Source organism: Buteo buteo, chromosome 4 (assembly GCF_964188355.1).
Source record: "Buteo buteo chromosome 4, bButBut1.hap1.1, whole genome shotgun sequence".
In the NCBI taxonomy this organism is placed as follows: domain Eukaryota; kingdom Metazoa; phylum Chordata; class Aves; order Accipitriformes; family Accipitridae; genus Buteo; species Buteo buteo.
The window spans coordinates 62,259,467-62,286,468 of NC_134174.1; the positions used below are offsets into that span (position 1 = coordinate 62,259,467).

General features: G+C 36.7%; 2 protein-coding genes across 2 annotated transcripts in view; one reads left to right on the forward strand and one right to left on the reverse strand.

Moving 5' to 3' along the window:
- Nucleotides 1-4,172, forward strand: part of SLC18A2 (solute carrier family 18 member A2) — a 29,994-nt gene extending 25,822 nt beyond the window's left edge. The window contains exons 14-16 of the mRNA XM_075026993.1: nucleotides 519-638; nucleotides 1,202-1,335; nucleotides 3,929-4,172. Of these exons, the coding sequence (XP_074883094.1) occupies nucleotides 519-638; nucleotides 1,202-1,335; nucleotides 3,929-4,036 (362 nt within the window). The 3' untranslated portion in view covers nucleotides 4,037-4,172. The remainder of the gene's footprint in view (nucleotides 1-518; nucleotides 639-1,201; nucleotides 1,336-3,928) is intronic.
- Nucleotides 4,173-7,340: 3,168 nt separating this feature from the next.
- PDZD8 (PDZ domain containing 8) overlaps nucleotides 7,341-27,002 on the reverse strand; it is a 67,008-nt gene continuing 47,346 nt past the window's right edge. The window contains exons 4-5 of the mRNA XM_075026478.1: nucleotides 14,463-14,625; nucleotides 7,341-12,098 (exon numbers count right to left, since the gene is read on the reverse strand). Of these exons, the coding sequence (XP_074882579.1) occupies nucleotides 9,901-12,098; nucleotides 14,463-14,625 (2,361 nt within the window). The 3' untranslated portion in view covers nucleotides 7,341-9,900. The remainder of the gene's footprint in view (nucleotides 12,099-14,462; nucleotides 14,626-27,002) is intronic.

Below are 27,002 nucleotides of genomic sequence, written 5' to 3' on the forward strand. Positions count from 1 at the left end.
AACTACAAATCCTCCGGTATCTCGGCAGTTTCATCAGCTGTCTTGTGCTGTTTCTTGCTAGCAATGAAAGCGTGGCTCAAAAGACGTGTTAAAGCCACTGTAATAATTTTGGTTAACTGGAGGCTAATGCAATCTTTTAGGCCTACAGTAAGTGTACGTTCATACAAGATAACTTTCCCCTAAATGAAAGCTACTTGGCTGGTAATGTGAGATAGCCTTTGCACGGACAGCTGCTGGGAAGTGGTTGATATGCTCTAAGCTCACATCTCTCTTGTCCTCTAACAAGGGTCACAGGTACATGTCTATACGTGTCCTTACGTGACTCGGACACAGTAAAGACCATAAAAAGTACAGATAATACAGTCTATTTTTACACAAATCTTTTGCTTATTGAAGAGTAAGCATCCTTTGAGTTGCTTTTGCATCCCTTTTTAGCACATAGTTGGCCAAGACATTAAAAGAAAAAAAAAAAAGCAGGCAGTATTTTCCTGAAATATGTTTCCTTCCCTCACAACCAGGAATGGTGGACTCCTCCATGATGCCAATTATGGGCTACCTCGTAGATCTGCGTCACGTATCAGTCTATGGTAGCGTGTACGCAATAGCTGATGTTGCCTTTTGCATGGGCTTCGCCATAGGTAAGTCCAGCCTTTTCCTGCCTATAATGCACGGTTAAGAAAAAAGAATATGCTACGATGCCAGGTGTGAAGCCCAGTGACGTTCACAGCCTTTATGAGCAGGCGTTCTTATTTTCTGCAGGAAATCAAAGCAGAGGGAATTGGGTTTGACATCTGTTCCCCTCCTTTGCCATGATGCCGTGCTCAGCTTCATTAGCTGTAAGAGGCTTGAAGGTATCGGGCACTGAGCACAAATAGGATACCCCTAGGAAAGGGGTGTTGGAACATTTAAAACTAACACCACAGCTGTGCTCCTAATAGTCTGTGAGGGGAATAACTCCCCACTGACCCCCAGCCTCCTTGAGTGCACGATTCAGATGCCCCTAGGAGCATCTCTAATTTCTTCAATGAACGTGGAGTACGGAGCCAGGAAAGGTTTATGTTATAATTACAAACATGTCTTTACATTCCTCAAATCAATATGTAAAGCGGGAGTTTTGTATATAAAATTACTGTTGTTTAAAGTGACTGCTGCAAATTTTGTGTCCGAACGATCTTCAGAAAAGGGTTTTTATTTCTACAAGGTCCCTCTGCTGGTGGTGCCATTGCAAAAGCCATTGGATTTCCATGGCTCATGACAATTATAGGGATTGTGGATATCCTCTTTGCTCCCCTGTGCTTTTTCCTTCGAAGTCCACCTGCCAAAGAAGAGAAAATGGTAAGCATAACATGGCTTCTTTCTTCTGGGTTTGTTTCAGTGAAACAAATGATAACTTATTTCTGCATCTTTGCCTCTAATTTCCCCAAAAAGGGACCAGCACAGTTTATTTCACCCTCATGCATCATCTTTGGAATGAACTCCCCCTTCCTTTTATGTCCAAGATGTATAAAGAAAAGCTTTTTATTAGTTACGTGTTACAAAGTCACAAATTTGATTATCACAAAACAGGGTGCAGCAGACATCAATCTGCAACAGCATCCGCTGTGGTGGAGTCAGTATAAAAGGCATTTTTGTTTTCCTTGAAGCGCCAGAAATGTATCGACCAATTTTGTTTTATTCCTTTATGTGCCTCAACCTGTTTTTTTTCCCATAGTCCTCTACAGTATATTTTGCATCATATTTTTTCCTTCTCCCTCCATACAGATTGCCTGCCCTTACAAATTCATGGCTTCTCTTATCCTATCTATACCATGGGCCTTAGCCTGACCTTTTTTTTTAATGTAACTTTGCCAATGACTTAGTTTTCTAGAGCAGTCAGTGCTCCCCAGCTGCTGTGTGGCGTGTAAGAAGATGATGCTTGGCCAAATCAGCATTTGCCCAATCCCCTGCAGCCCACAGTGGGTATCTAGGGACGAGCCTCAGAGCAGGTGAATGTCTTGTGATACATCCCTAAAATCAGGGGCTAAGAGACCCAAGTCAAAAGTGACACTGTGATTAACAGCCTTTAATAGCAAATGTGAACATTGATGGGGAAGAAGTCTAAGTATATGTAAAAGTCTAGTTTTCACAAGACCTGGAGTGAGGAGTTCTCCTGTCTATTCCATGAGTTCTGCCCCAGGACACTCACAAATGTGCCTGCAGGAACATTTCACTTCTATTGCACACTGTTCTCTTAGCCTGTCACACAAAAAAAAAACCAAAACCAAAACCCCCAAAAGATTCCTGCTTTGGTTATAATAGTCCTTTTCCCCTTCCTTTCCCCTCCTATACTGTTCTCCTTTCCTTTCCCATTTCTGTAGCTCAATTTTGCCCTTTCATATAATGTCCTTTATCTGCTCCCCTACGCTGCTGTTGCAGGACTTGCTGTTCCTATAGATTTATACTAGATCAGGTTCAAAAGGCATCTTACTGCAGGAGGGGATATCCATTGCTTTGCTCACTAGGTTTCCTCTGCTCAGCAAGAAGATGGGAAGATCCCAAAGGAATTACAAGGCAGTGCAGTCAGTAAGCAGACCAATCCCTATTGTGATTCCAGGGCTGGGGAAATCCTGGAAAAACAAGTACCATTCTCTGCTGAAACGTCTGTCACCATGTAGGTGATGTAGGCCTAGCCCATCCAGCGCTCCATCCTTGCTCATGCTGAACAAGGTTGTCTGGGGCCCAAAATGTAGTTGCTAGTTGTTTATTTGGGTGAAAGGAAAATGTAATTTTGCACTGCCATGGTCTCACTATGCAGCACCACATCTCTGCAAGGTAAGGACAGAACCTGCTGTGTGTGCTGCTCACGTTTTGTGCTGACATGAGGAGAACAGAAGGTGGAAAAATGAATCTTGCCAAAATAGGTGCATATGTGAGACCAGAGACCTTTTGTTTTGCAAATGTTTGGACTGCAGCATCCCAGAGATTCCAGTTAATCCCTTGTCATGACCTTTGCAGACTGCACTGATTTTTTAATTTTTTTTTTTATGTTGACTAAGGTGGAGGACCAGAAAGAAGAAAAAAACCCGAAAAGCTGTTGTTTGCTAGAGATACGCAGTTTATCGTGTGCTTCCCTGGTCACTGTCAGGGTTTTACCTGTAACACAGTAATCACTGCAGGGTCAGAATCTCTCCCCAGGGCTTAAACACCTTCCACTGTCTGAACATACCTTTAAATGCAAAGTGACTCCTATGCCCACAGTGGCTTGTGGCAGTGAACTGATGTGCCATCTCTTTTGGGTTCGAAAAGAATCAAAAGGAGGGTCCCTACTTTGTGCTCTTTGCGTAATTAATTAAAAACCCAACAATTACATTCAGCACGAAACACGCTATGCAACCGCTCCAAGTACAGACTCCAAGTGTCCTAGGAAAAATTCATCCCAAAGAATGTAACATTGCAGCTGGCCTCCAACTATGATAATCACTTTTAGCTTGCTGTGGATGTCACGTCTCAGTATTTGGATGACAACTCTCAGCAGAGCCCGGCTGTGCTGTTCTGGAGCTCTGCAGAAAGGGGTGGGAAAAGCAAAGCTAGTAAGGGACACTCACCTTGAGCAGTAGGACTCTTCATCTGGCTTTTAATAGATGGAGATTAAATACAGGAGAGGTAAATTACTGTAACTGGAGAGCGGGTAGATGTATTTCAATTTAAGCCTGTGGATTAAATACCGGTTCCAGTAAGGTAATAGAAATGTGCTGGTGATGTCTTGGGGGCCAAGATCCCACCTCACACAGACCTATGGGCTTGATTTACTCTAACTAAAATCAGTTTGGGTTCTACTTTCAGGGAGAAGGGAATCCCTGAGTGGTGGATGACGTGTGGTGGGGTCAGCCACAGACCTCACCTGGATGCTAAGCAGAAGTGCTAATATTCATATTCCGTTTTCTTTTAGGCAATACTCATGGATCACAATTGTCCCGTGAAAACAAAAATGTACACCCAGAACAACATCCAGTCCTACCCCATAGGTGAAGAAGAAGAATATGAAAGTGATGAATAACATGAAAAGCCATATAACATATTTTGGTGTACAAAATGCAGTGTTTCATGTGAAACATCTCATCCAGAAATAGGTTTTAGTTGTACTGTACATTTAATAGTGAAATGGTCAAAAAAGCCAAAGGTATATCATCCATTGCCCATGGTTATAAAGCAGACTGCTAACTGCCTTATGGGGGGGGGGGGGGGGAAGCTTTTATAGAGGATTTGTATAGTGCTAATCTTTATTTTGTGTATTTAATTTTATTGAATATTACACTATATTTTTTATTAAATGTGTAGTACAAATCTGTATAAACATGTGAATTTTAACTATTTGTTTTTTAAAGTCAACTCATTGACATACAGTATTTCGTATTTTGTTTGGAGTTACGAGTTACTGTCAAGAGCTTCGGTCTTTCTTACTTAATTGGAAGGGGAAAAAAAAGCAAAGCTCAAAGAAAACCTATCCAATTTGCCTCCTTTTAAACTGTACCCTTGTAAGTACATTGAGAGGAGCTGAAGGCTGGAATTCAGAGCGTGGACATCGCTACCATTTTTTTGATCAACGTTAGGTCATACATTAGTAAAATAAAAGGCACAACTTCTTTGCCAATTTAAAAAAATGAGCTCTCCTTGAACCACTCATGGAACGTTGGTGAAAATAGTGTTTTAAACAGATGAGTGTATTGCTGTTAGTCAGTACTATTTAATGAAGTTTTAATTAGTTAAGTAGTTGTGCAATATCAAGCTCCTGAAACACGCAACACTGGGTAAACATGTAGGTATGAATGTGCACTGTTTCTTTCCCTTAAAGGGAATAAGGACGGCATGAAGATACTTTTTATATTTCTACCTTTTGAACCTTTTATTTTTAACATAACCTTATTTTAGAAGCATCTTAAATGACTGGTTAAGAAAAGCTGCAGTATCACAGTATTTAGTCTTAGCATGTACTGAAAGTTAAGCTGATAACTTAAGCAGTTCAAACAAAAGAGCCTATTTTACATGCATTTGCATACACAGCTAGAAGTTCAATATACTTTTTTTTTTAAAAAAATGAGCTAAAATATCACCTTTGCTAAAAATAATGAAAAAAATGACCAGTTTGTTGCCAATATCTCTTAACATTTGGGGACAGAGTCTAATATAGGTAAAGGACTGTATTAGGCAGTTCCTATCTGCACTGAGAAAAATCAGACTTTGAAAGAAAGCATTTTAAAACAATGCCGATGTCCTTATCAACCATGTTGTATCTTTTCATTTGTAAAATTAAAATCTTTATGTGCCTTCTTTCATGTATTTGCAGATGTTTTATGTACTGCAGCATAGATACTATGTTTACATATAGTTTTGTAAAGCGTATATACTATGGTCAGAAAATATAAAAAATATAGTGGATCAAACTTCAAGTATTGCTTTGTCAATATACATTCAGATCATGTTAAAATAAAGTTATCTGAAAGAAGTACATGATCTATTGTAATAAAGTAAAAATAATAAAAAAAATCATCCCCCTCGTGATTTGCCTTCTGCATTGTGTTTTACTGTATACTAGGGACACAGGGAAAAAGCCGACAAATATTTCAGGTTGTGGGAAAGCACTCCTCATTTCTAGTCCGTTTGTAACTCAGGACAAACATTTTCACTCCAGGTTACAAATACACACAACTTGTTTAAGTAACCGCGATAGCTTCTACAATCATTCTGTCACATGGCTGCTGGTCTGAGATTTAACCTTTTGGGAAATTGATAAGGCCAAAATGTGCAGTACCAGGGACACCCCCGTATGTTCTTTAAATAAGGGTGACGATTCTGAGAAAACATAGTAAGAGGCTTAAATGGTGTGGAAGGCCAAGCAATACGTCCTATGGTTGATTTGAAAAATCCACTTACCGATTTTTGTAGTGGTATATTTTCAATTGCATTCTTTTGAGTATGTAACAGATGGAAATCCTTCCTTCAAAGCTGAGAGGTGTTTGGAGAGAGACATTAATACAGCATAAACCAAGATTCTGTCATGTGTTGACATGCTTCACTGCCACTGAATAAGTAATAATTGTGCAGGCTGATGATTATTTACATTAAGTTCAGATTTTAATGTTGTACATCATTTGGATACTTGAAACTTTGCCCCCAACTAAGTTATTTTACTTAGCTTCACTGAACTCTTTTGGTCAACATCAAATTGTTAATCCAATTAAATCTGAAACTAATATACCAATGTTAGAATTCTAAATTATCACAGGACATGTTCATTTATTTGCCAGCTAGAGTAACTAATGTATTGCTTAAATTCACAAGTATAAAAGTAATGCAAACATAGCAACTTACATATTTTTTTTAAAAAAAGCATAGTATGGCTTACTTCATGGCTTGGTTTTGTACTTGCGAGCACATCAAAATTAAGGAAGAGTTCACGTTAATCTGCAATGCAGAACGAGTACGAGAAGGAGGCCCAGGGACAGATTAAATTGATCACATTCCTCACAGACCAGCATCTTACCACGGTTTGCTCAGCAGACCCCCACAGCTCAGCCTGGCTCCCCCGGGCTTTTGCTCCGCTCCTGGTCCACCAAAAGTTAGAGAAAGAATTAGGAGGCACACAGACAACCACGTTTGGGCTCTCTATGCCACCTTTTCCCCTAAAAACAGACATTTAGGAGTTGTTCTGCATTTTGTATTTTTGGAGGAGTAAGTAATCAAACCTTTTTTGCTGACAGTCAGGAAGTAACTTTAGTCACAGAAAATACACCCCCCCACCCCCCACCCCCCCCCATTCTGTCCTGGAATAATTTGGGTTCTTTCATATTTTGTGTAGTGTGATCTGTGTCAATTTAAGTGTGATAAAGTCACTTAGTTCATCTGCTTCTACTACTCAGTCCTCCCCTGTAGTTGTAAAGTTCCATACATGTTTTATTTTGAAGTTGAAGGAAAAATGCCAAGGATAGGGAATTACAAGGAAAAACTGATTAGATAAAAATGAGCCAGTAAACAGTAAGGATTTGTTTAGTTATTATCCCTTAACATTTTCTGAAAGACAGGGCAAATCAGAAGAATTTTTCTCGGACCATTTTTTCCCCTAATGTAACTTTGGTGGTAGTCACTATCACCAATACTGCCATTCAGTTGTAATTTCTGCAGTGCCTGGAGGTCTTATAAAAGACCCACATATATCCTTACCTTTTTATAAGATTCTCTAGCCACACAAAGAATCAACTGGAATCACCTTTTCAAAAGAAATCTCTGTTTACTATTAAACTGTGTAAATAAAAATAAATGCATATGCAGATAGAAAGAATGCATAAAAGCCCAATTAATCCAGCAATCAGCAGTTTTATTTAATGCAAAATGTGTGTTTTTCTCCCAAAGATCTTTCGTTTAAGGAGTGGCTTTAGATGATGAACTACTGCAATACAAGTGTTTAAAAAACATTAACACAATGCAAAGAAGTTGATAATTTAGCAAAACTATTTTATTAAAGCTTATTCTCATGATAAAATAATAGCCAACAAAATCATATTAGGCAGATCTTCTGCAATTGTGTGCAGCTGCCACCTATTCAGATATCATTAAGTCAAGATATTCTTGTTTTCTGTGGTATTCTTTATTTTCAGCTATTTACAATCAAGCATGAAGCAAAGATTACATCAGGAATGTAGTATTACAATTTTCCCCTCAAGACTCACCGTTTATTGTAATTAATGCCAGGTAGGAATTTATGTTTTCCTTCTTATCACTAAAATACAACTATTTTGCCCTTTTCCCATTCGGTATATTTAAAAATATTGCACTACGTTTAATTTATCTCTTACAATCATCATTAGCAATACTATACGAGGAAAACTATATCCAGCTTTTCTTACCCACTGTATCACACAAGTCAATTTAAAACCACGAATGTGTTTTTGAAATCAGTATTTGCATTGTTTTCACAGCTCCTTCATGTGTACCAGGGTTTAAATGAAGTACTTGGATATATTTGAAGACCTCTATAGTAGTCCATAAGAGCAAACACTGATGGAGATTGAATGCAGATCACCACCAATGGTAAGCCACTGAGAAAATGGAGTGGGGAAGTCTTAATACGCATCTCAAGCAAGTATAGGTTAAATAAGTTTTAGTCAATAAGGGAAGCTAATTTTGTGCGATTATTTGCTGAAGCTTAATTTCAGGTGTGTCACATGCCTATTTTAGCATGGATAGTGTTTTCCATACATCAACTAGATAAGTATCAACTGCCCAGAACTCACAAAGAAGTGCAAGTAGTTGCATGAGTGGAAGTAACCGTTTTTTGGTTTTTTTTTTTAGAAGTACAAGTATGCTCTTCCATCTGTGAAAACCATTGCTTCTTAATTTTGCCCACCGCAAAATAAACTGAGAAGCAAATTTAATGGAGAGGTACATTACAGACTGCCTGAAAATTTAAATCAGTTATTTCACCACCTTAGATTCAACTCCATTTCCACAAAGGCATTTTTTTTTCTACTACCAGTGATACCAGTGATAATGATACCAGTACCTAACACAGTACCTAAAATAAAGATGATATTTTATACGGCATTTCTATACACAGAAGATGAAACAAAGACATGTTTACAGGAAATAAATAAGAACGGCCTTAGCCAGGTGATGCTAAGATGCACAGTTTACACATAGCACAAGACCAGATAGTTCTTTTCAAAAGCTGCTGGCTGAAATTCTTGCTCATCTCTACTGGACTCACTTATTTTGATTCAAATAAAACTTGTTATATACACTATAGGACATTATTCGGACAAAGGTGATAATTCTGCTCAGACTGTCTCTTCTGTATGAGAAGCTGAATGCAACTTACCACTATATGATTACTCAAAAGTGTTGAGAGAACATGTTTAGCTATTTTGTAAAGTATTTTGTACCTTTTCTGAAATGATAAAGTCTGCAGCAAAATATTATTTTTTTTAAATTACTTAAACCATCATTACATGCTTTTTCATAGAATGCAATGAAACCTCCAACTCTTGTGAAGAACAATTTTCCTTTATCAGGTTATCAGATAATACAACAATATTTAAACATATAATTTTCTTCTGGAAGGCAACCAGCCTCATCTCAAAAATATGCCCAATTAAAATTATTACAAGATACTGGTATGTACTTTGATATCTAGTATTATTCAATCAGGATACAATAGCCCAAAGTTCTAAGGATTACTTTTTTTAGCATTACTGTATTTCATGTTAATTACAAACTATGAAAAGTTCCTGTACTTAAAAATATGGAAAACAAATGATATGCAATATTAACTCTAGTAAATACTAACAACAGACAAAATGAAAGACTTTTGTTTGCTTTCATGATATGTTTGGCAAAAAAAAATACACAACTACCTAGAAGATGTACAATAAAACCGTGATCAACGTTTTAAAGCCTGGTCCCTCAGTGACTTCTGTGTCAGTCATCAGCTTAGGCATGCAACAAGCTTATCATTTTTTCATCATACAATGGAAACTAAACATTTTGAAAATCCTGCCAGTTTCCTGTTGAAAACACTAGCTCAAAAAAAAAGGGGGGGGGGGGGCAGGGGAGGGCAAGTAATACATTAAGGACACCACACACATTAATGTGAAATGGTAAGGTTACATAATTAGAAAAAATAAAAATAAGTTATTAAAAATAAATTTCCAATATAAACCCCAAAATGTAGTTTTAACCAGCCAGTTTAACAAAACGATGGTGCTGTAGCTGGAGAACCATTATCAGCTGTACTCTTACACAGGCAAACAACTGTGGAGAAGCAGGACATGTACATTATACCAGTGTTTTAATTTAATTGGTGTGTGTTTGTAATTAAGTGCAAAGTATTCTTTTAGTCCATTCCTTCAAAGGCTAAATATGTAAATATCAGTCTACTGATTGAGGTGGATCAACTGGTTCTTCTGATAGGATGTTGAATGTTGGAGCCTCTGTCAGACTGACATCTTCGTTATCCATTTCTTCTGCTATATTGGGTTCCTCTGAATCTTTAGTCACTCTTTTGGACTGCCGCTCTATTGACATGTTCTCCAAAGACTCTATATCCTCAATGCCTGCCCTGTAGTGGATCATCAGCAGCGTAAGGGCCTGCAGTCTTTCACCCGACTTAGCCAGCGCAGCAGAAATCAAGGCTTTTTTCCTTGCATCGGTTGTGTCTTTTTCTTCTTTAACGAGTGAATTATTATTTTCCAGCTCCTGGTCTATTTCATTCTGCAGCTTATCCAACATAAATTCTAATTTCTGAAAACGCTCCTCTGTGGGTAAACTTCTATAGAGATCACGTCCAATTTCTTTAACGGCAATGAAGACACTGTCGTCTAGACCACCCTCCTTTCGGACCAACTTTATCCCAGTACCTGCTGCACGTTTTGAAGGACTGCTTGGCCCACTGATTTCAGTATCGCTACTTTCATTATCAGAAGTGTTTGGTGTGTGCTTTGGTGACGGTTCTACCACCTCTGTTCCTTGCTCAGAAAGGCGAGCTTTGGGGACTTGACGAAGGTTTAACAAACGGGTGCTTGTATTGATGATATGCCTGGTCAAACCTGTAGTTCTGTTAACAGATTTAGATTCTGAATCAACGCGAGAGGATGCAGCTTGGGGAGCTTCCTGTCCTTCTGCTCTACAACCTCCCACAGTTCGATCAAGTCGCTTCTCAGCTCCTACACAAAAGGGTGTCTCAGCTAGACATTTTTCTTGACATTTTTTATGGCAAACATAAGCACAGAGCATGCACTGCGAAGCCGCTTTAGTCCATACTTTCTTTTTGCAGTAATCACACCAAGTTGGATTCTGAAACTGAGTATCTTGAAAGTTATGCTTGTTCTCCGTAAGAACAATTTGTCCCAAGTAAGGATCCTCTTTCTGAAGTGCACGAGCTTCTTCTTCCAAGTGGCATTCCCTTTCCTTCTCCAGCAGAAAGTTTGAATCATCTATTTCACCTTCTTTTAAATATTTGAAATGTAAAGTCACATCGCCATAACAAAATTTTTCATTGAATCCCTTATGGGTTGTCAAATTCCGCAATGCTGTTCTAGTGACTGCTGCTTTAGGTGTAGGAGCATCCAGTTTAAATGTTCTAATATATTCCATTGAGGATGTAGCTATACAATCTAAAGCAATTTCTTCAAGTTTTATGCTTGCATATCCTAAGCAGATAAAACCACCTGCTTTGAAAGGGTCTCTGCACCACAGTGCAACGTTAAGGTACTTATGGTATCCTTCTACTTCAAATAGACAGGAGGATGTTCTCGTCCTTGGCCATCGGCCTTGACGGATTTTATAAGGAATTTCTGGCGATTCCCATGTCTGATGATCATCTCCACTATCTTTGTAACTACGTGCATTTTCTGAAAGTCCATCTTTTAATGTATCTTGTTTTGGTGCTGTTATTACTTTTGAAACCGCTGGGTCTTCTATTTGATCATTATTCTTTACTACCTTCTCTGTACATTTATCTCCATTATTTGTAGGTGGAGGTGGCCTCTCTGGTTTTTCAGAAGACACACCTCCAGTTTCTAACAGATTCTGAGTTTCACTAGTAGGCAAAATAGGCTTGCTTTGTGGCCTAGGTGGCACAGGAGGCTTAATACTGGATCCTTGTGATTGTTTACCTGATAGCTGTGATGCATCTGAACCCTCCACAGTTTTGGGCATTGCCACTTTAGCTCCATCTTTTTGTTGCGTTTTTGATGTTGTCTGATAACTTCCTAAATGTAGTTTTCGATTCAGAATCGGTGATATAGTTCCAAGTGGTTTAGCAGCAAGTATTACTACTGAACGTTTGGGACTCGGAGTTGTTGGCAGATCTTCTTTTTGGTCAGATGATTCACAAGCTAAGTCCTCAAATTCTGAATCAAAATCTCTGTTATCAACATCAGCTGATAAACTAGCTTGGTCATCTTCTGGCTGTGTCAAGAAAGCAGTGTCTTCCAGTTGTCCAAATCCATCCTGCAGCGCCGAACCGTGTTGATTATATCCAACAGGCCTTTCATAAAAGACTAAAACTCTGTCCCCAGCCTGTCTAATAAGCTTCAACACTTGGACAGTTGATGTGATTTTAACACCTATTAAAAAAAGACAAAAATTGTTAAGTGTTAATTATGATATGAATCTAGATGGCCAAAAACAGTCAACAAACATTTAGATCTTTAATAATGGTAATAATACTGTTGCTCACTAACAAAGGAAGCTCTTCAGTCATAACTGACTTAATTAAAATGTAACAGATATATTTCTATGAATAAAATGGGAAGGATCTATCACTTCAGGACCTGGAAAAGATACTGACATAAATACTCCAGTTTGCTGTCTGTTATTAATGCTGTAATCTTGTAGAGTAATGCTGATTTTATATGCTAACATTTTTAACCTTGATCTTATTTCAAGTTTGGACTTTTCAGCAGCAGGCATGTAACAAAGGATTCAAAAGAGATAGGCATCTTTAAATACAGTTATAATTAAAACAGAAGCAGGCTAACAAAGAAAATAGTTCCAATATGTTAACAAAATATAGGCGTGATGCTACATTTGCAGTGTGGCTGAACAGTGAACTGAATCATCTCCCTTATCAGAACTTTCAGAGCCATTTGACAGTATCTCCAACCTGTGGTAAGATTTGACAAATTATATGCAAGCTAAAATATCTTAATGAGCACATAGTCCAAACAAAGTCATGCAGGGGGTCATGTAAAAATTACTTTTCCCTTGTTCTAGAGCAATCATCAGTTGCCTCTTTGAACCAACTCAAAACCCTTTTAAATCACTGGAGCAATGCAATGGGGATTTAGGCAGTACCTAATCACAATAACTCATTGTAGTGATTAAGGTCTAGTCTGTAAAACCTCAGGTAAAAACTTAAAAAAAAAAAATAAATTAATGCAACTGTGCTAGCAGGGAGTTTAAGTAGTTCATGTCATAAGTGTATAAAGTTCTACCTTCATAGTATTTTACCACACTAACTCTTTTACAGTATCTTAATGACTTAACAGAACCAAATATAAAATTACTTTACCTCTTATTTATACGGTTAATGTTTGGAGAAGAAACGTGTGCTGTCACATGCAGGGATATCTGGGATACTATATATAGCTCATAATTATGCAGTTCTTTCTGCATCTCTTTATCTACCAATGACATGATGGAGATAATCTCCAAATTCACAATATAACCCTAACAGAATTTCTTTTACCGTTTTTCCCCTAGAGTGATTTCAGTTTACATTCTATTTTATCAGTGGTACCTACATTTATTTCTAAAATGTTATTAATATATAGTGATACTCCCACTCCTTTTTAGTCTTTATAAATCCCTGGACAGTATACAAGCCCAAACAAGCTTAAACTAAGCTACTTATGATTCCTACTCTGTAATGTTTTATTTAGTCCCACAACATCCAGTAGAATAGAAAATATTGCATTATTTCTTAATGATGATAAACAGGATCTTATCTGCTGCTTCCACTAAGTTGGTTACCCATGGTTCTTGTTAATGGTTTTCTTGTCCTTCTGTCCACTGCCATATTCTGTAGGTCCCCTCCAGTTCTCAAGTTTAAAGCAGTAAGATTTCCAGGATCAGTTTCTGATTATGGTTTATGATTATGATCTAGTTCTCTGCTGGTGACAGGGTCCATATACAACAGAAGCATTCAAGCTATATCTGGAGATGGTCTAATTTAAAACTGTAGAATATAAACTAGTATCAATCCACTTCATAATGCCCAGGCATTTCAATAGAATATTAAAAAAACCACCACCAAAATACAGTGCCCTCCGCTACAAAAGTCAAGTGTAACTTTTGCCTCAATGCAGCACTTATCTGCCAGTTACAATTTGGACAAAGTGTTCAAATCTGAGAACTTCAGAATAGATTTCTAAATAATAATTAGGCTCCCACATGTCAGAGCTGACAAAAATTGATACTAAAAGTATAAAAATACTATCAAATACTCAGCAGATCCTCTTGAGTCATTTTGGCATTTCAGGCAATTACTCTGTTAGTCAAAAATATGTTTATACTACTTGTTCCATACACTATTTAGTACCTTTAGGTTCAAAGCTGAGTATGCAGGCCTAGGATGTAAAATGTTATGGTTTTCCTTGTAAACCAAGCACATTTTATAACATCACTGGAAGAAACTAAGTAGAAAACCTCACAGCATCACTATTACAGCAGTTAAAATATAACTACATTCAAATGTTTATTCAACTTTATTTTGGCTTTTACCTAGCAAAGAGTAAATAAATATGCAAAAAAAAAGAATAAAGTGAATGACAACCTTAAGTGGCCGTAAAAACTAACATTTATGTATTTATTATAAGTGCCAGGCATAACTGTAATTGTTGCAAAAGGTGGTCTAGTTGAACTGTGTGCAGACATGTCCTCCTAGTTTGCAAGATGACACTTATTTTGAAAGCTGACATGTTACTCACTGCCAATTGCTAGAAGTCTGTCTCCTCTCTGTAGATCAGCAGCTGCAGCAGGTGAGTTTGGAGTCACAGTTTCAATGACAACATGCCCTGCATCTTCTTCCTTGGACTGCACAAGGCGGAGCGTGAGCCCAACACTTTGCAGATTCCCTTTCACCAGTTCTGCCTAGAGAGAAAGAAGTTAAGAGTATGTCAATTAAGCTGACTGCAAGGATTCATGACTACTAATGGTAGCTTAAATAAAATTATACAACCGATATTATTAAAAAAATTACATTAGGACATTCATTGACTTCATTAAGCAGGTTATCACATAATAGATTAACTGCCTGCCAATCCAGTTTAGACTCTGGATGGAACCAAATGACACCAGTTCTGAAGAGCCAAATATGCCAAAACTAGAGAGCGGTGCAAGGAAATGTCAGCAAAATAAATATATAAGTGTATGTGTGCACACATCTGTTCAATAGTTTATATACAATTAATAACAAAACTGAGCTAATCTATGCAAATACAAATCATCAGGAAAGGCAATACATGGCTCATCTTGCAAAAAGCCCCAGTTCTAACAAAGCTACAACTAAACACAACGTCATTATCTCATTATCCATTTTACTGGGAAGAAGTTTTGTTAAAAGTAGCACTGTACAATCAATCTAGGTATCACTTTGAATATACCACATTTGTGTTATAAAACGTATTACTACGAGTAGCTCTTCAGTGGTCTATACAAAAAGGTGTTTGGAGTGAGAAAACTATTATGTACTTAGATATTGCTAAAGCATATTTAGAACAAACTTAAATTAACAATAACCTAAGAAGTTTCTTCAAAGACTCAGAACACTTTCCTCATTTATCTTGCAAGGTAAACACAAGATAAAATTTAATTCAATAATCTCAAATACCTTATTCTGTAAAAAAACCAAAAAAAACCCCAAAAAAAACCCCCACAAAAAAACCTGAGGTGCAATGCCTGTAGTAGAGTTTCATCCCACACTCATGCACAGATCTCTTATAATTTGTAAGTCCCTACTCAAACACAAGGATTTGGAAATCTTTTTCCAGCCTTAATCATTTACAACAAGACTTTCAAAGGAATCATCATAGGAAAATTGAGATTTGAGTACTTCAACTCTATGGCAAACCTCAGAAATAATGGTATATACCATTTGATATAAGAATATATCTAGGTAGTGGTCAATTGTTTACACACCTCAGTGTGTGAGATCTTTGCCAACTTTTTTCTTAATAAAGACTGTCCTTAATGAATTCAAAAATACACTCCCCCCCCCCCCCCCCCCCCTTAAAGCACATTCCTTCTGGACTGTTTCAAATGACTGTCTACTATCATTCCACTGAAGTATATTCTGTTTGAAAGGGGAACTCATAATCTATGTTTCAGCTCCAAGGTCAGAAATTTAATTTGCTTTTTTGATTCCTAAGAACAGAGAGACAGACATTGTTTGTAGAAAACCTCCATAGGAAATTTTCTATTTGGTTTCAATTTACTGAGTTTAGGTAGACAGTCTTCTCCTCCATCCTTCTGCATTTACTTTGTTTCTATTCATTTGTCAATGTTTGAACTGTCTGGAGTTGATCCTCCTCATTGGAAATGTGTTCGTTTGCTTAGTTGTGTACAATGGCTTTCCACAGATGAAGTGGATCACTTAACTTTGGTACATGACCCTCTCCTTGGCTGAATGGCTTTCAGTCCTTTCCTATAATCTTAATAGCACCCCATCCTGGATTTTTAATTGTTTTTCAGTTCTTTATAGAAATAAAAATGCTACACTATGTAACAGTTTGCTCAAGAACAACATGGAGTTTGAAGAAGCAGACTTGCATTAACTTTCTAAGCTTTGTCACTAATTTTCTGCATTTCCCGCAGTCACTTAAAGGTAATATTTTCTCTCAAACTTTAACATCTGTTGTGAATACCCTGTAATATAAGAATACCAAGACCAAATATAAACTTAATTCCAGTCCCAAGATTCAAGGTTCTTCTATAAAGCAAACAAGTAAATAGCTGCCCACGCAAACAACTGCGGTAGGGGTTTTGGTTTGGTTTTTTTGTTTTGTTTGTTTTGTTTTAAGGCAGATCCCACTTACACCAAAGAAACTCTGATACATAATTAAATTTTAAAAAATTAAATAATAAACTCTTAAGTGTTAAGAAACAAAAAGTATTAGAAATACCTGTGGAAGAAAATAGAAATGTTTTTTTAAAGAAAAGAATTACTCTTCTGCTTTAGTCTTTTATTTACATATAGTATGGCTTTAAGTTAGCAATTCACAAATTCACAAATGTGCTGTATGGAAACAACATGAATGATTACTACAATTTCAAACAACACTAGTTGAATATTTTAACTGTCAAAACCACAGATGACATGAATTTGCTGTGGAGGCATACAAAACTGCAACAAAAACTCCTTCCAAAAATCACTCCCCTATGCTATGTAGCTCTGCATATTATCAAACAACGAGGAGACCATTATTTCTGAGATTTGCCTCAGAGTCTAAGTACTCAAATCTCAATTTTCCTATGATGGCTCCTTTGAAAGTCTTGCTCTAAATGACTGAGGTTGAAAAAAGATTTCCAAATCCTTGTGTTTGAATAGATAATGAAACTATCATAATTAAGATCAGAAAGTAAACTCCCACTTAAGGAATGCTGACAAACATGAATATTACAAAGGACAATATTACAAATTTCCTCTTAACACAAAGTTATTCTGGCCATTTAATTACACTCCTTTAGGGATACATCTATTTTGATGATATATAGTTTCTTCTGAAATCTTACATTACTTCTGGATCTTAACACCCAGAACTGGAGTTAATTAATAAGACAAGATGTTTTAAAGTCATGGCTCATCCAAGATGGATAAGTCTTGTTAGTTTGCATCACTGCAGAAGAAATGTTGCTGTAAGTTTGTTTGCAACATAACTCTTGTGCAATCAGTCTTTGAGCAGATCAGAAAAGCATCCGACTACTGAAGGAAGCTGGCCATCGTAACACTTTTACAGGAGTTACCTCATGCAAATCTACTTTCTTTTACAGTCGGATATTTTCTCATCCATTCAAAGAGTGGCGCAAAGGAGAGGTAAGATTTCTAAAGACCTGTTCTTCAGAAAGCAACGAGCCTTATTTGAAGGAGAATGTCAGAAGGAAAACAAGAGCTGGTACTGCAGCATCTAGTATTTTGAAGAAAGGCAGCAATGACCTCTAACCACTGTTAGTCCTTGCAATCATGGTAAACTGCATGATGAGCAAAATATGGGAAAAGGGCATAATTAGACAGTAAAAAAGAAAAAAATGTTACCAAAAGGTCTCTTACAGAGTTTGTCAGTACAGACCCTCATTCTCTTGAGCTTCCTTTGAAACCAAGGACTTCTTTGAGCAGATCTCCATAGTGGATGACTTAACAGTGAAAATATTCTCTACTAGAAACCTCTGAGGTGATTCCCAGCATTTCACCCTTCCCTCCTCCCCCAGAGTGAGACCACATAAAAGAAACGAGGGACAGCTGGGACCAAAGACACTTAGGTATCTCTGAACATTTGGCTCCCATGCAGTGACACCAACCGCAGATTACAACGCGTATGACTCACTGATGGCAAGGAGACTTCCAATATTCTAGCAGTATCTGATGGAAAGCTGTTTTTGGAAGGAGAGAGCCTTTGAACATAACAAGCAAAGTTCATCTCAACTTTTTATTAACTTTGGCACAGTCACAAGCTTTCTCACGAAGTAAACTGGTTTTATTTATCAACCCAAACCAGATGAATAGTTTCCCTGATTTTCCTTTCTGGCAACTCCCAAGTTTCACCAAGTAATACCACAATATTTCAGGCTAGCTGCAGTGCAGGTAAACACTGTTTCAAGCTCTTGAACACCCAATGAGTACACTCACAAAACCGAGCATCTTCATACACCCAGCACAGGTACTTTATGCCTTCTGCCTCTCCCTCAAATTAAAACTTGATAATAAACATGAAGAGCCAAAGATCTACTGGAACATGAAACATCAGAAGGACAAAAATCAGCTAAATGAAAGAGGTTAGAAGAAAACTGCTGATAATGAGAGGACATCTATCATCAAGGAAGTTTGCTGCAAGGGAGCAAAATTAACAGCTGTGCCTAGGAGAAAGGAAAATTTTAACCAACTAGCTATACCATAATAAAGCAAGTTTATTTTAATTTGATCTAATTAATAGCTGGTTTACTAGTTCCTGCAAACCTTAGTAGTTACTTAAATAAGGAGCAAGACAAAGCAAATAATACGAATTGCTTGTCAGTGACAGGTATACAGGTATTGAAAGAGTTAGAGCTAAACTGTGTCACGGAACATAGAAAATGTACCTTTTTAAAAAAAAGTAAGCAAGCCCCAGACTACTTATCAAATACTTGTTGAGATTAAGATGCAACAGAACAGGAATGACTATCTTAGGAAAAAATGAAAAAGAAGTAATTTCCTTAGTGTTTTACTGTTCAAGAAAAAAAACACAAGAAGAGGACACAAGATGTCCATTCACTTTCAAATTAATAAAACATTTTGATGTGGTGCTGTGAATGCCTGACTTTTACAGGACAAAGTCTATAAGCATTGATTTCACATTACAGGCTTTAGTTCATTTATATGCATCAGTGTATGAGCCACTGCAGAGCATAACCCCACCACTTTCAGTTCAATATTGGAAGTATGCTCTGGAAATAAAATGCAGCAAATAATTATGTTGTGTCTCATAGCCTTTCCTTACCTTAGCCTCGTCATTTGGAAAGCCTAGCAGATGTTGGATGTCAGTGAAAATCAATTTTTCCAACCTTTCTTAACATACTGATACTGAACTCCACAGTGATCATTCAGAAGTTTATAGCTTGCTAATACCATTTAAATGGCCAAATATTTACACAAGTGTCAATACAGGATGCAGTTTTAATGGTCGAATGCTTCATTAAATTATCAGTCTGAAAGAATTTGCAAATGCAAAGGGACAATAAACAAACATCCCTCTTAAAGGCACCACATTTGTCTGTTGCCATCTCATTTACTATTTGCTTCCAAAACCATACCTACAAAGTTAGGTTATTTTTGAATACAGAGGTAAGAATGTCATCGGTAATACTGTAGTCTCATAACTACAACATAAGTTAACATTAGATATAGCACTTCCATTCAGAATTTCTAAGACAAGACACAATAAATAATGTCCATCAATAAATACGGAGATTACAACATCTGAAACAGTATGTATGACAACCTCTTACTAGTAGTGCAATATCATTCAGCTAAAATTTAAGAATTATTAGATGCATACAAAAAAAGTCACAAAATTAAGCCACAGCATGATAGTTAGAGCATAAGACTTTTGCTTTTAAACCAAACCACTTGTTTTCAGGAATAAAAAGGAAATGTTTTTTTGAAAGCTTAATTTTACTCTATAACTAATACTTCATATTTGCTTAACTATTTGTAAACATTAACATAATAAAGCTTTATTAGAATTTAGTAAGTATGTCACATTCTTTTGAATAAATGCTAAGAAAAGCTTGATCATCCAAGCACATATAAGAAATTTTATTTCATTGTCTTTATATCAACTAAAGAAGAATATTTTTACAAATATTTCTTATTCCCTATCAGTGGTATGTAACACGTTGTATGTATCAAAAACTGACACCATGTATGTCAGTGCTGTACTATAGATTAAAACCTTATTTTTTTCCAACCAGTCAGAGTCACTAAGTGGATCTTAGGTATTCTTGCAAGGTATGGTCTAATGTGTTTTGAGGGAAAAGAAGAAATAATGTCGATGAATACGCCTGTAAAGTATTACATTCTCCTAGACGACTCTGCATGCTGAGAGGAAAGGAAGGAATATTTCATGTCAAAAAAAGTAACATTAAAGTACAAAACCAGGAAGCAGTTCCTTCTATTCTGAAGACTCAGATATTTGTATTATTAAAAAAAGGTTTCTGGCATGTATCTTTAAAATATGGACTTTAACGTTATTGCTTTTTTCAACCCTATTATTGAATGCAGTCATTATATATGACCTGTACAGTGAAGTGATTGCTAGATTATTTATATGGGCTAGAGGAGACAGTGAAACGAAACAGGTATCACCAATCTCACGATACACTCCTTCGTAACACTAGACTCAAAAGAAAAAAAGGAATTTTTTTTGATGTTCTGAGATGATTTCCATCTCTGCTTTAGAGAAGGACTAGATGTTTTTCTTCTCTTTGTGACATGGCCCCAAAGCCCAAAACTATGGGGCCAGTGTAGCAAAAGCCTTTTCCAACCTGTTCTCCAGCCCTCCTGTCCACATGGCAGGATAACGCCTGAAGCGTTCTGGGGAAACTGTCAAGAAAACAGTCTTGCAAAGAAAAGTGTCTGATGTAGACCATGACCAAGGAATCCATGATGACAGGCACACTTTAACTTCCCAGGCATAGAGAAAACTCCCAACAACAGAAAAAGGAGAAAGTTTTCTGAGCATTTGAGAGCTAGCCTTGTTCTTGGGATGCTTAAGCAGTTCAGTAGTCAATAAAGAATGTACTAATTATCAGTTATAACCTGTGTTCACTGTTATGTCTTATTTGTATGCAGGTGAATTGATACATACATACACTCACACAGTCGCACAGAAATCCACTAAAAATTTTGGTTCATAAAATTGTTAAATAGGCTGGGATTCCCAAGCAACCTCCTGGTTAGCATGCATTCAAATATACTGCAAAAACAGATACAAATGCAAAAAGAACAAACCCAGGAATTGGCTACCTAAAACTGGACATGTACCTCCTTCTTAATCTTTGTATTTCCTTTAGCAGATTCAGACATGTGAAAACATGCTGACAGAAGATTTAAAACAAACAAACAAAACAAAAGAGAAAAAAAATCAAGAGCTAGATTAGTATTTATAGGATAACTAGACTATACAATGTGCCAATGAAAAGAAAGGAAATAATTTCTGTAATATAATTAACCCTAGGTAGAAAATGGACTCTTTTTAATATTTCTTTTCCCCCACCACTAGAAACAGGCATTAATTACAAACCACTATTAAAAAAAGGCTGAAGGTAATCTAATGCAAAAGATTATATACAGGCTCCTTAAAACATCAGGATACACCACAGCCAGAAGCAATACTATATTCTAAGAAACCAACATATACTAGGAAACGTATTTACAAACTTGGAAATCAGCTTACTGATTTGTGGAATAATATTTTCAAATTGTTCATAAAATGTGTTTCCTAAGATTGCTTGAATAAAAATCTGACTTTTATTGTTTCCATAACTGAAGCTAAGTCTTAAAATCTAAAGTTGTTACCATTCCAAAATCTGTATCAAGGCTTCTACAACAATAATTAACATACTCTTTCTTGCTATGTCATGTTTCCTCCATACCAAAGAAACATACAGCTTTAGTATCAGACTTGGTTCAAAATTTTCATGGGTTTTTTGCCCCCATTCCCAGGTTTGCATTGATTCAGTTAATCTCAACAAACATGTTTATTTTTGTGTGTGTGTGTCCCCCCCCAATTTTTTTTTAGTATCTTGCCAAAATATATTAGACAAATATGTTGAATGAACATGTATTTGTTCTAGATGTACTAGAATGGGGGGGTAGGTTGTTTGTTTTTTCAAAATAATTTACAAATATATTTAAACATTTAAAAATATATATATATGAATAAAACTTTCAATAAGAAATTAAAAGGAAATTATCTGCTGCTTATAAAAAGAATTCATCTGTTGAACAGCAATCCTGAAGATCCAAATTATTGTTCTTACACAACTCATTTTACAGCATACAACTGAGCAACTGCCAAAAATATATTCTTCTGCCCATTTTGCTTGGAAGAAGAAATTTGATAAAACCATTAAACACTTCACATGCAAAATGAAAATAAATTTGGAAAAGCTACTAACTGCAGAATGAGCTTTCACTATAAGTTGATACCACTGATAAAAATAAAACTTCATGGCAAACAGGACTGAGTTACAGTGAACATAAAAATATGAAAGTTTTATCAGAAATCTCTATTCACAGGGATATTAGGGAATTTATCTAGGCGTGTAACCACATTTTCTTAATCCATCCTATACCACTTAGTTTGATAGTTAAACCATCCCTTGCCCCTCTCTACCCAATGTCCACTGTAGTGTTTCCAGTGGGTTTCTGGACCAGGCTAATCCTTAAAGTTTTACACAATTTTAACTATGTGCTTTTTGCTTTACCTGGTATCCTGCTTTCCTCTACTGCAGCTCTTACTCTGCTCTGAAAACCCACAACTCTAGAGAGGTTTTTCCATACTTACATAGCTGTCCTCAGCAGCTGTTCACTTGCCTAATCTCATCAACTAAAAAAGTCCACCTTTTACATTGATCACTTTTCTCACCAAACTCTGAACAATGCATTGTCATGAAAACAGTCTTCATCAGTAAAACAAAGGAATCAGGCAACACTGAAAATCATCTTGAGAATGAATATTCACATAATTGTTCTAGTACAAATATTTGCAATATCAGAAAATATGTTCTTCAGCTTGTTTAGTTTTATTCAATATTGTCAGTTTTGCAATTACTGCATTTTTATACATATATTTGTGTTCTATATCGTACCAGCTGAAAATGCTTGCAGATTGGAGCATACATAACCAACTGAAGCACCAATTACTACCTGGCAAATCAGGTACCCATGGCACTACTGATCATTCATCCTTTATGGGACTGGCTAAACCTTCGTGCCTTTTTGGATGTCACTGAATGGATATTAAAATCATTAGCTTGTGGACTCTTAATGTTTCCTTGAAAGGAATTCTATGAAATTACCCACTTCTAACACAGTGGATTGACTCAGGCGTTCATTCACCACCACAAGTATCTCTGCAAGTTTAGTGTGACTGCCACAGACTTCTCAAAGGGAGCTCTGACCACTAAGGAAAGCAGAGGAATTACACAGCCATTTCAAAAGGTACAGTTTAAGTTCAAATGCTAGAAAATAAAGCATTCAGAGAGAAGTTAAGAAAGAAACACTGGAGTCCTAATAGCACTGGACCTTTTAAAGATCTTTTTTAAGTTGTGAAAAACTCAGCTCCAGAAAAGATTTTTTTAATTTTAAATTGTGGTTACTGTTCTCCCACTCAGCAGATGATGCAGATGACCTGCACACCACTTTCCCATTTTTTTTCCTCCCCTTCTCTAAGAGCAATAAAACCCAAAACCAATCAACCAAAAACCCCCACAAACACATACATGAAACACCTTTGCCTTCAAAAGACTTGTTACATTTACTGGCATCTGGAAATGGCCAGTAAGTTATCAGTTCTTATGCTCTCCTGTGACTAAAACATAGAAATGTATACACTGAGTTTAAACCTGTTAGTCTGTATTCTAATGTCAAAGTAGTCAGCACAAGATGAATTAGCCTACTCTGAGTTTGATGTTGAGACAACACTAAATCTTAGTACAGATAAGTTGGTACTGCTGAGTTATTTCAGGTATAATTACAGTGCTGTACTGCAGTGTGGACCTACCTTCAGTTACTTTGAGAGTGTCTATCTAAGATTTTTACTATTCTCCACTGTTTTTAATCTCTTGTCCATTTCAATTACCTCTAACCCTAAACACAGAATTTTCTCCAAGCTATACTGGAAGCAGTTTTTAAGAGACAGAATTTCCCATTAATGAGTATGTTACATTTCAGCCACCCCAATTAATAAAAATAAAAAAATAATTAAAAAAATTAAGTGTGGCACACATTTTGTACTTAAACAATCAAATAGCATTATTAATGAAAAAGTCTGTACAGCATATGTGTCACAGAGAGAAATTAGGCTTATAAGCAATGGACTCACTACTTCTGCTTTCTTAACAAGGTCTGGAATAATCACCATCTTTGCTTTTTGTGGAATATTAGGAACAACAGATTTTTAATGACAATAAAACAGTGAAAAAAATGGAAGTGGGATATTAGACCTTTTTCTGTTAATTTTTCCGCCTATGTGAATTGTGGTCTGTGCACAGGGAGACACAACTATCTCAGATGAACATTGCAGTTTTCATATTTGGGGTTTTTTACTTTTAGGAAGAAGCATATTTATGGATAAATTTCTTGAGATTTTTTTACTAGTCATCTTACATAGCAAGCTAGTAGGGCTCATTATTTTCTGTTCTATATATCTTACAAAACCCCAAAAATACAAGTTACAAAATATGATGGTAATTTCATTCTAAAGTGAGTTACATATTGGACCAAGATCATATTTAAAGTAATAGTTCATTAAGGCCACAACACTGCAAATGTTACACACATCTAACTTCACCATCGTGCGCTATTTGTCTGAAATAAATGGGACAATTCATGGTAGTAAAGTTAAACACCTGCATGTCCGCCTGATGAGCACTAAAAATATCTGACATCAGCAAAATCCAGAACAGGCTAGTTACTAAACAAAATAAGGAGCTACATCTTATTTTACTCAGTACTTCTGACACATTGCAGGCACCCTTTGACTAAGCTACTACTAAAAAAAAGTGTACCTTCCAATTGCAGGGTGAAACAGGTTATGTGACATGCAGAAAGTAAACTGTTTAGCAATTATCATGAATTGCTGAGGCATTCTTACTAAACAGCAATTACAGGCATTGAATGGAGGAGTTAAAGACAAACAAAGCAGCAGAAAACCTGCATTTAACTTCAAAGTGTCAGAAGCAGGTAAAATGCAGACCTTCAGTTTTATGTGTAGCTCTTCTTCGGAGAGCAATTTAGTAAACACACCAGTGTAGCTCTTCTTTAAGTGCTCTTACTCACTGACATCCTTTTAGTCTTTATTAAACCCAACTGTGATGATTTCCTTTGGCCCTGAAAAAATGGAAAAGATTGATTTTTTTTTTCAAATCTTCTATCACCATTTATGTCTTTGATAGGAAAAAAGCCTCCTTCAATATTGCTTAAGCATGACTCAGTCATCATATAAATGTTTTGTAAAAAACTCAGGTAGTCTAATAGTAAATAAGGTTACTGAAACTGGATATTATAAAGAACAGAAGTTCATTAATAATACCATGTGTGACACCAAACCAATAAAAAGTTTACCTAGTTAATGGTTTTCTTTGTATAAATTTGTTATGAATCACTGCAATGCAAATTACAGATTAAGGAGATTAATGAGAACGTAAGAGTTTATGCACTGTGAATATGTGCACACCGGGAGGTCAATCCAGGGTTTTGTTCATTTCTGAGACAGAAGCAAAAAAAATTAAAAACATTCAAGTGTATACATTAAAAGCAAACCCTCTAAAACACCTAGTAATTACTTATATTTACCTTGGAAGTACCTAATTAATAGTGATAAAATGGTTACTATTAATCTCTATGTAATAAATTCAAAACATTAGACTATCAGGTAAAAGTTCTTTATAATGAAAATAATATTATTGAAAGAGTTTTCTTCTCCACACAGAGAAACTGCTTGGCAATTTTGACTATCGCACCCAGCAGCATTAACCACCTGATTACCAACATGGATATTGCCATCAAAACTAAAAATATGGAAAGTTATTATCCACGGTAGTTACAGTAACATGTATCACAGATGCTAGTTTCCATGGAAATAAAATATACAATACTACTTTCTAATGAATATAAATCGTAACTCTTAGATCTCACTAATGGGCTTAAAATTTACACTTCTGACAGAAGAACGCTGATGGAAAGAATAAGTGCATTATTTATAGGTTGATTTTTATTCTGGAGCAGAAGTGTTTTCTTTCGAGCAACAGCAATGCTAATTGCAGAGTTACATCTGGAGTACAGCGCATCTTCCGAAACGAGCAGGAGCTTCACAAATACTCCTTGCCTGGGAATCTTCAGCAAAAAAGCCTCCCTGGATCTGGGACGGGAGCAGAGCCCCTGCTGCAGCTCTGCTCCGAGGAAGAGCTGGGTGCTGGCAGAAGCAGTGGCCGGGCCAGTGAGCACCGGTGGTCCCAGAAGAGGCAAAAGCAGCAGGCACGGCACCCCGCTTCCCGGCTCTCCCCCAGCCCTGCAGCCTGTCTGGCCCCTGGCACTGCCCTCGACTCCAACGGGATCATCGGATCAACCTTCGTATCCCCCTGGCACTACCCTCAACTCCAACCGGATCGTCGGTTCAACCTTCGTATCCCCCTGGCACTGCCCTCGACTCCAACCGGATCGTCGGTTCAACCTTCGTGCCAAAGGTGAGGACATCAAGCCGTGTCGTTTGACTTATTAAAGATGCGATGTATTTAAACAGTTACTTGCACAAGAGCGTGCAAGAAATATGTAAAAACACTACACTCTCGCAAACAAACCGTCACAATTCCAGGTAACAGAAATTACATTCTTTTCAATAACATAGTCAAAGCAACAGGGGCCTCATGTGTACCTCGAACCAACCTAATTATACAGTTTGAAATATCGTAGGACTTAAGTGAACACAGTTTGTTATTTCTGCACTGCATAAACATACTATCTTCTTGACAACTGTTACATTTCTCATCAATTT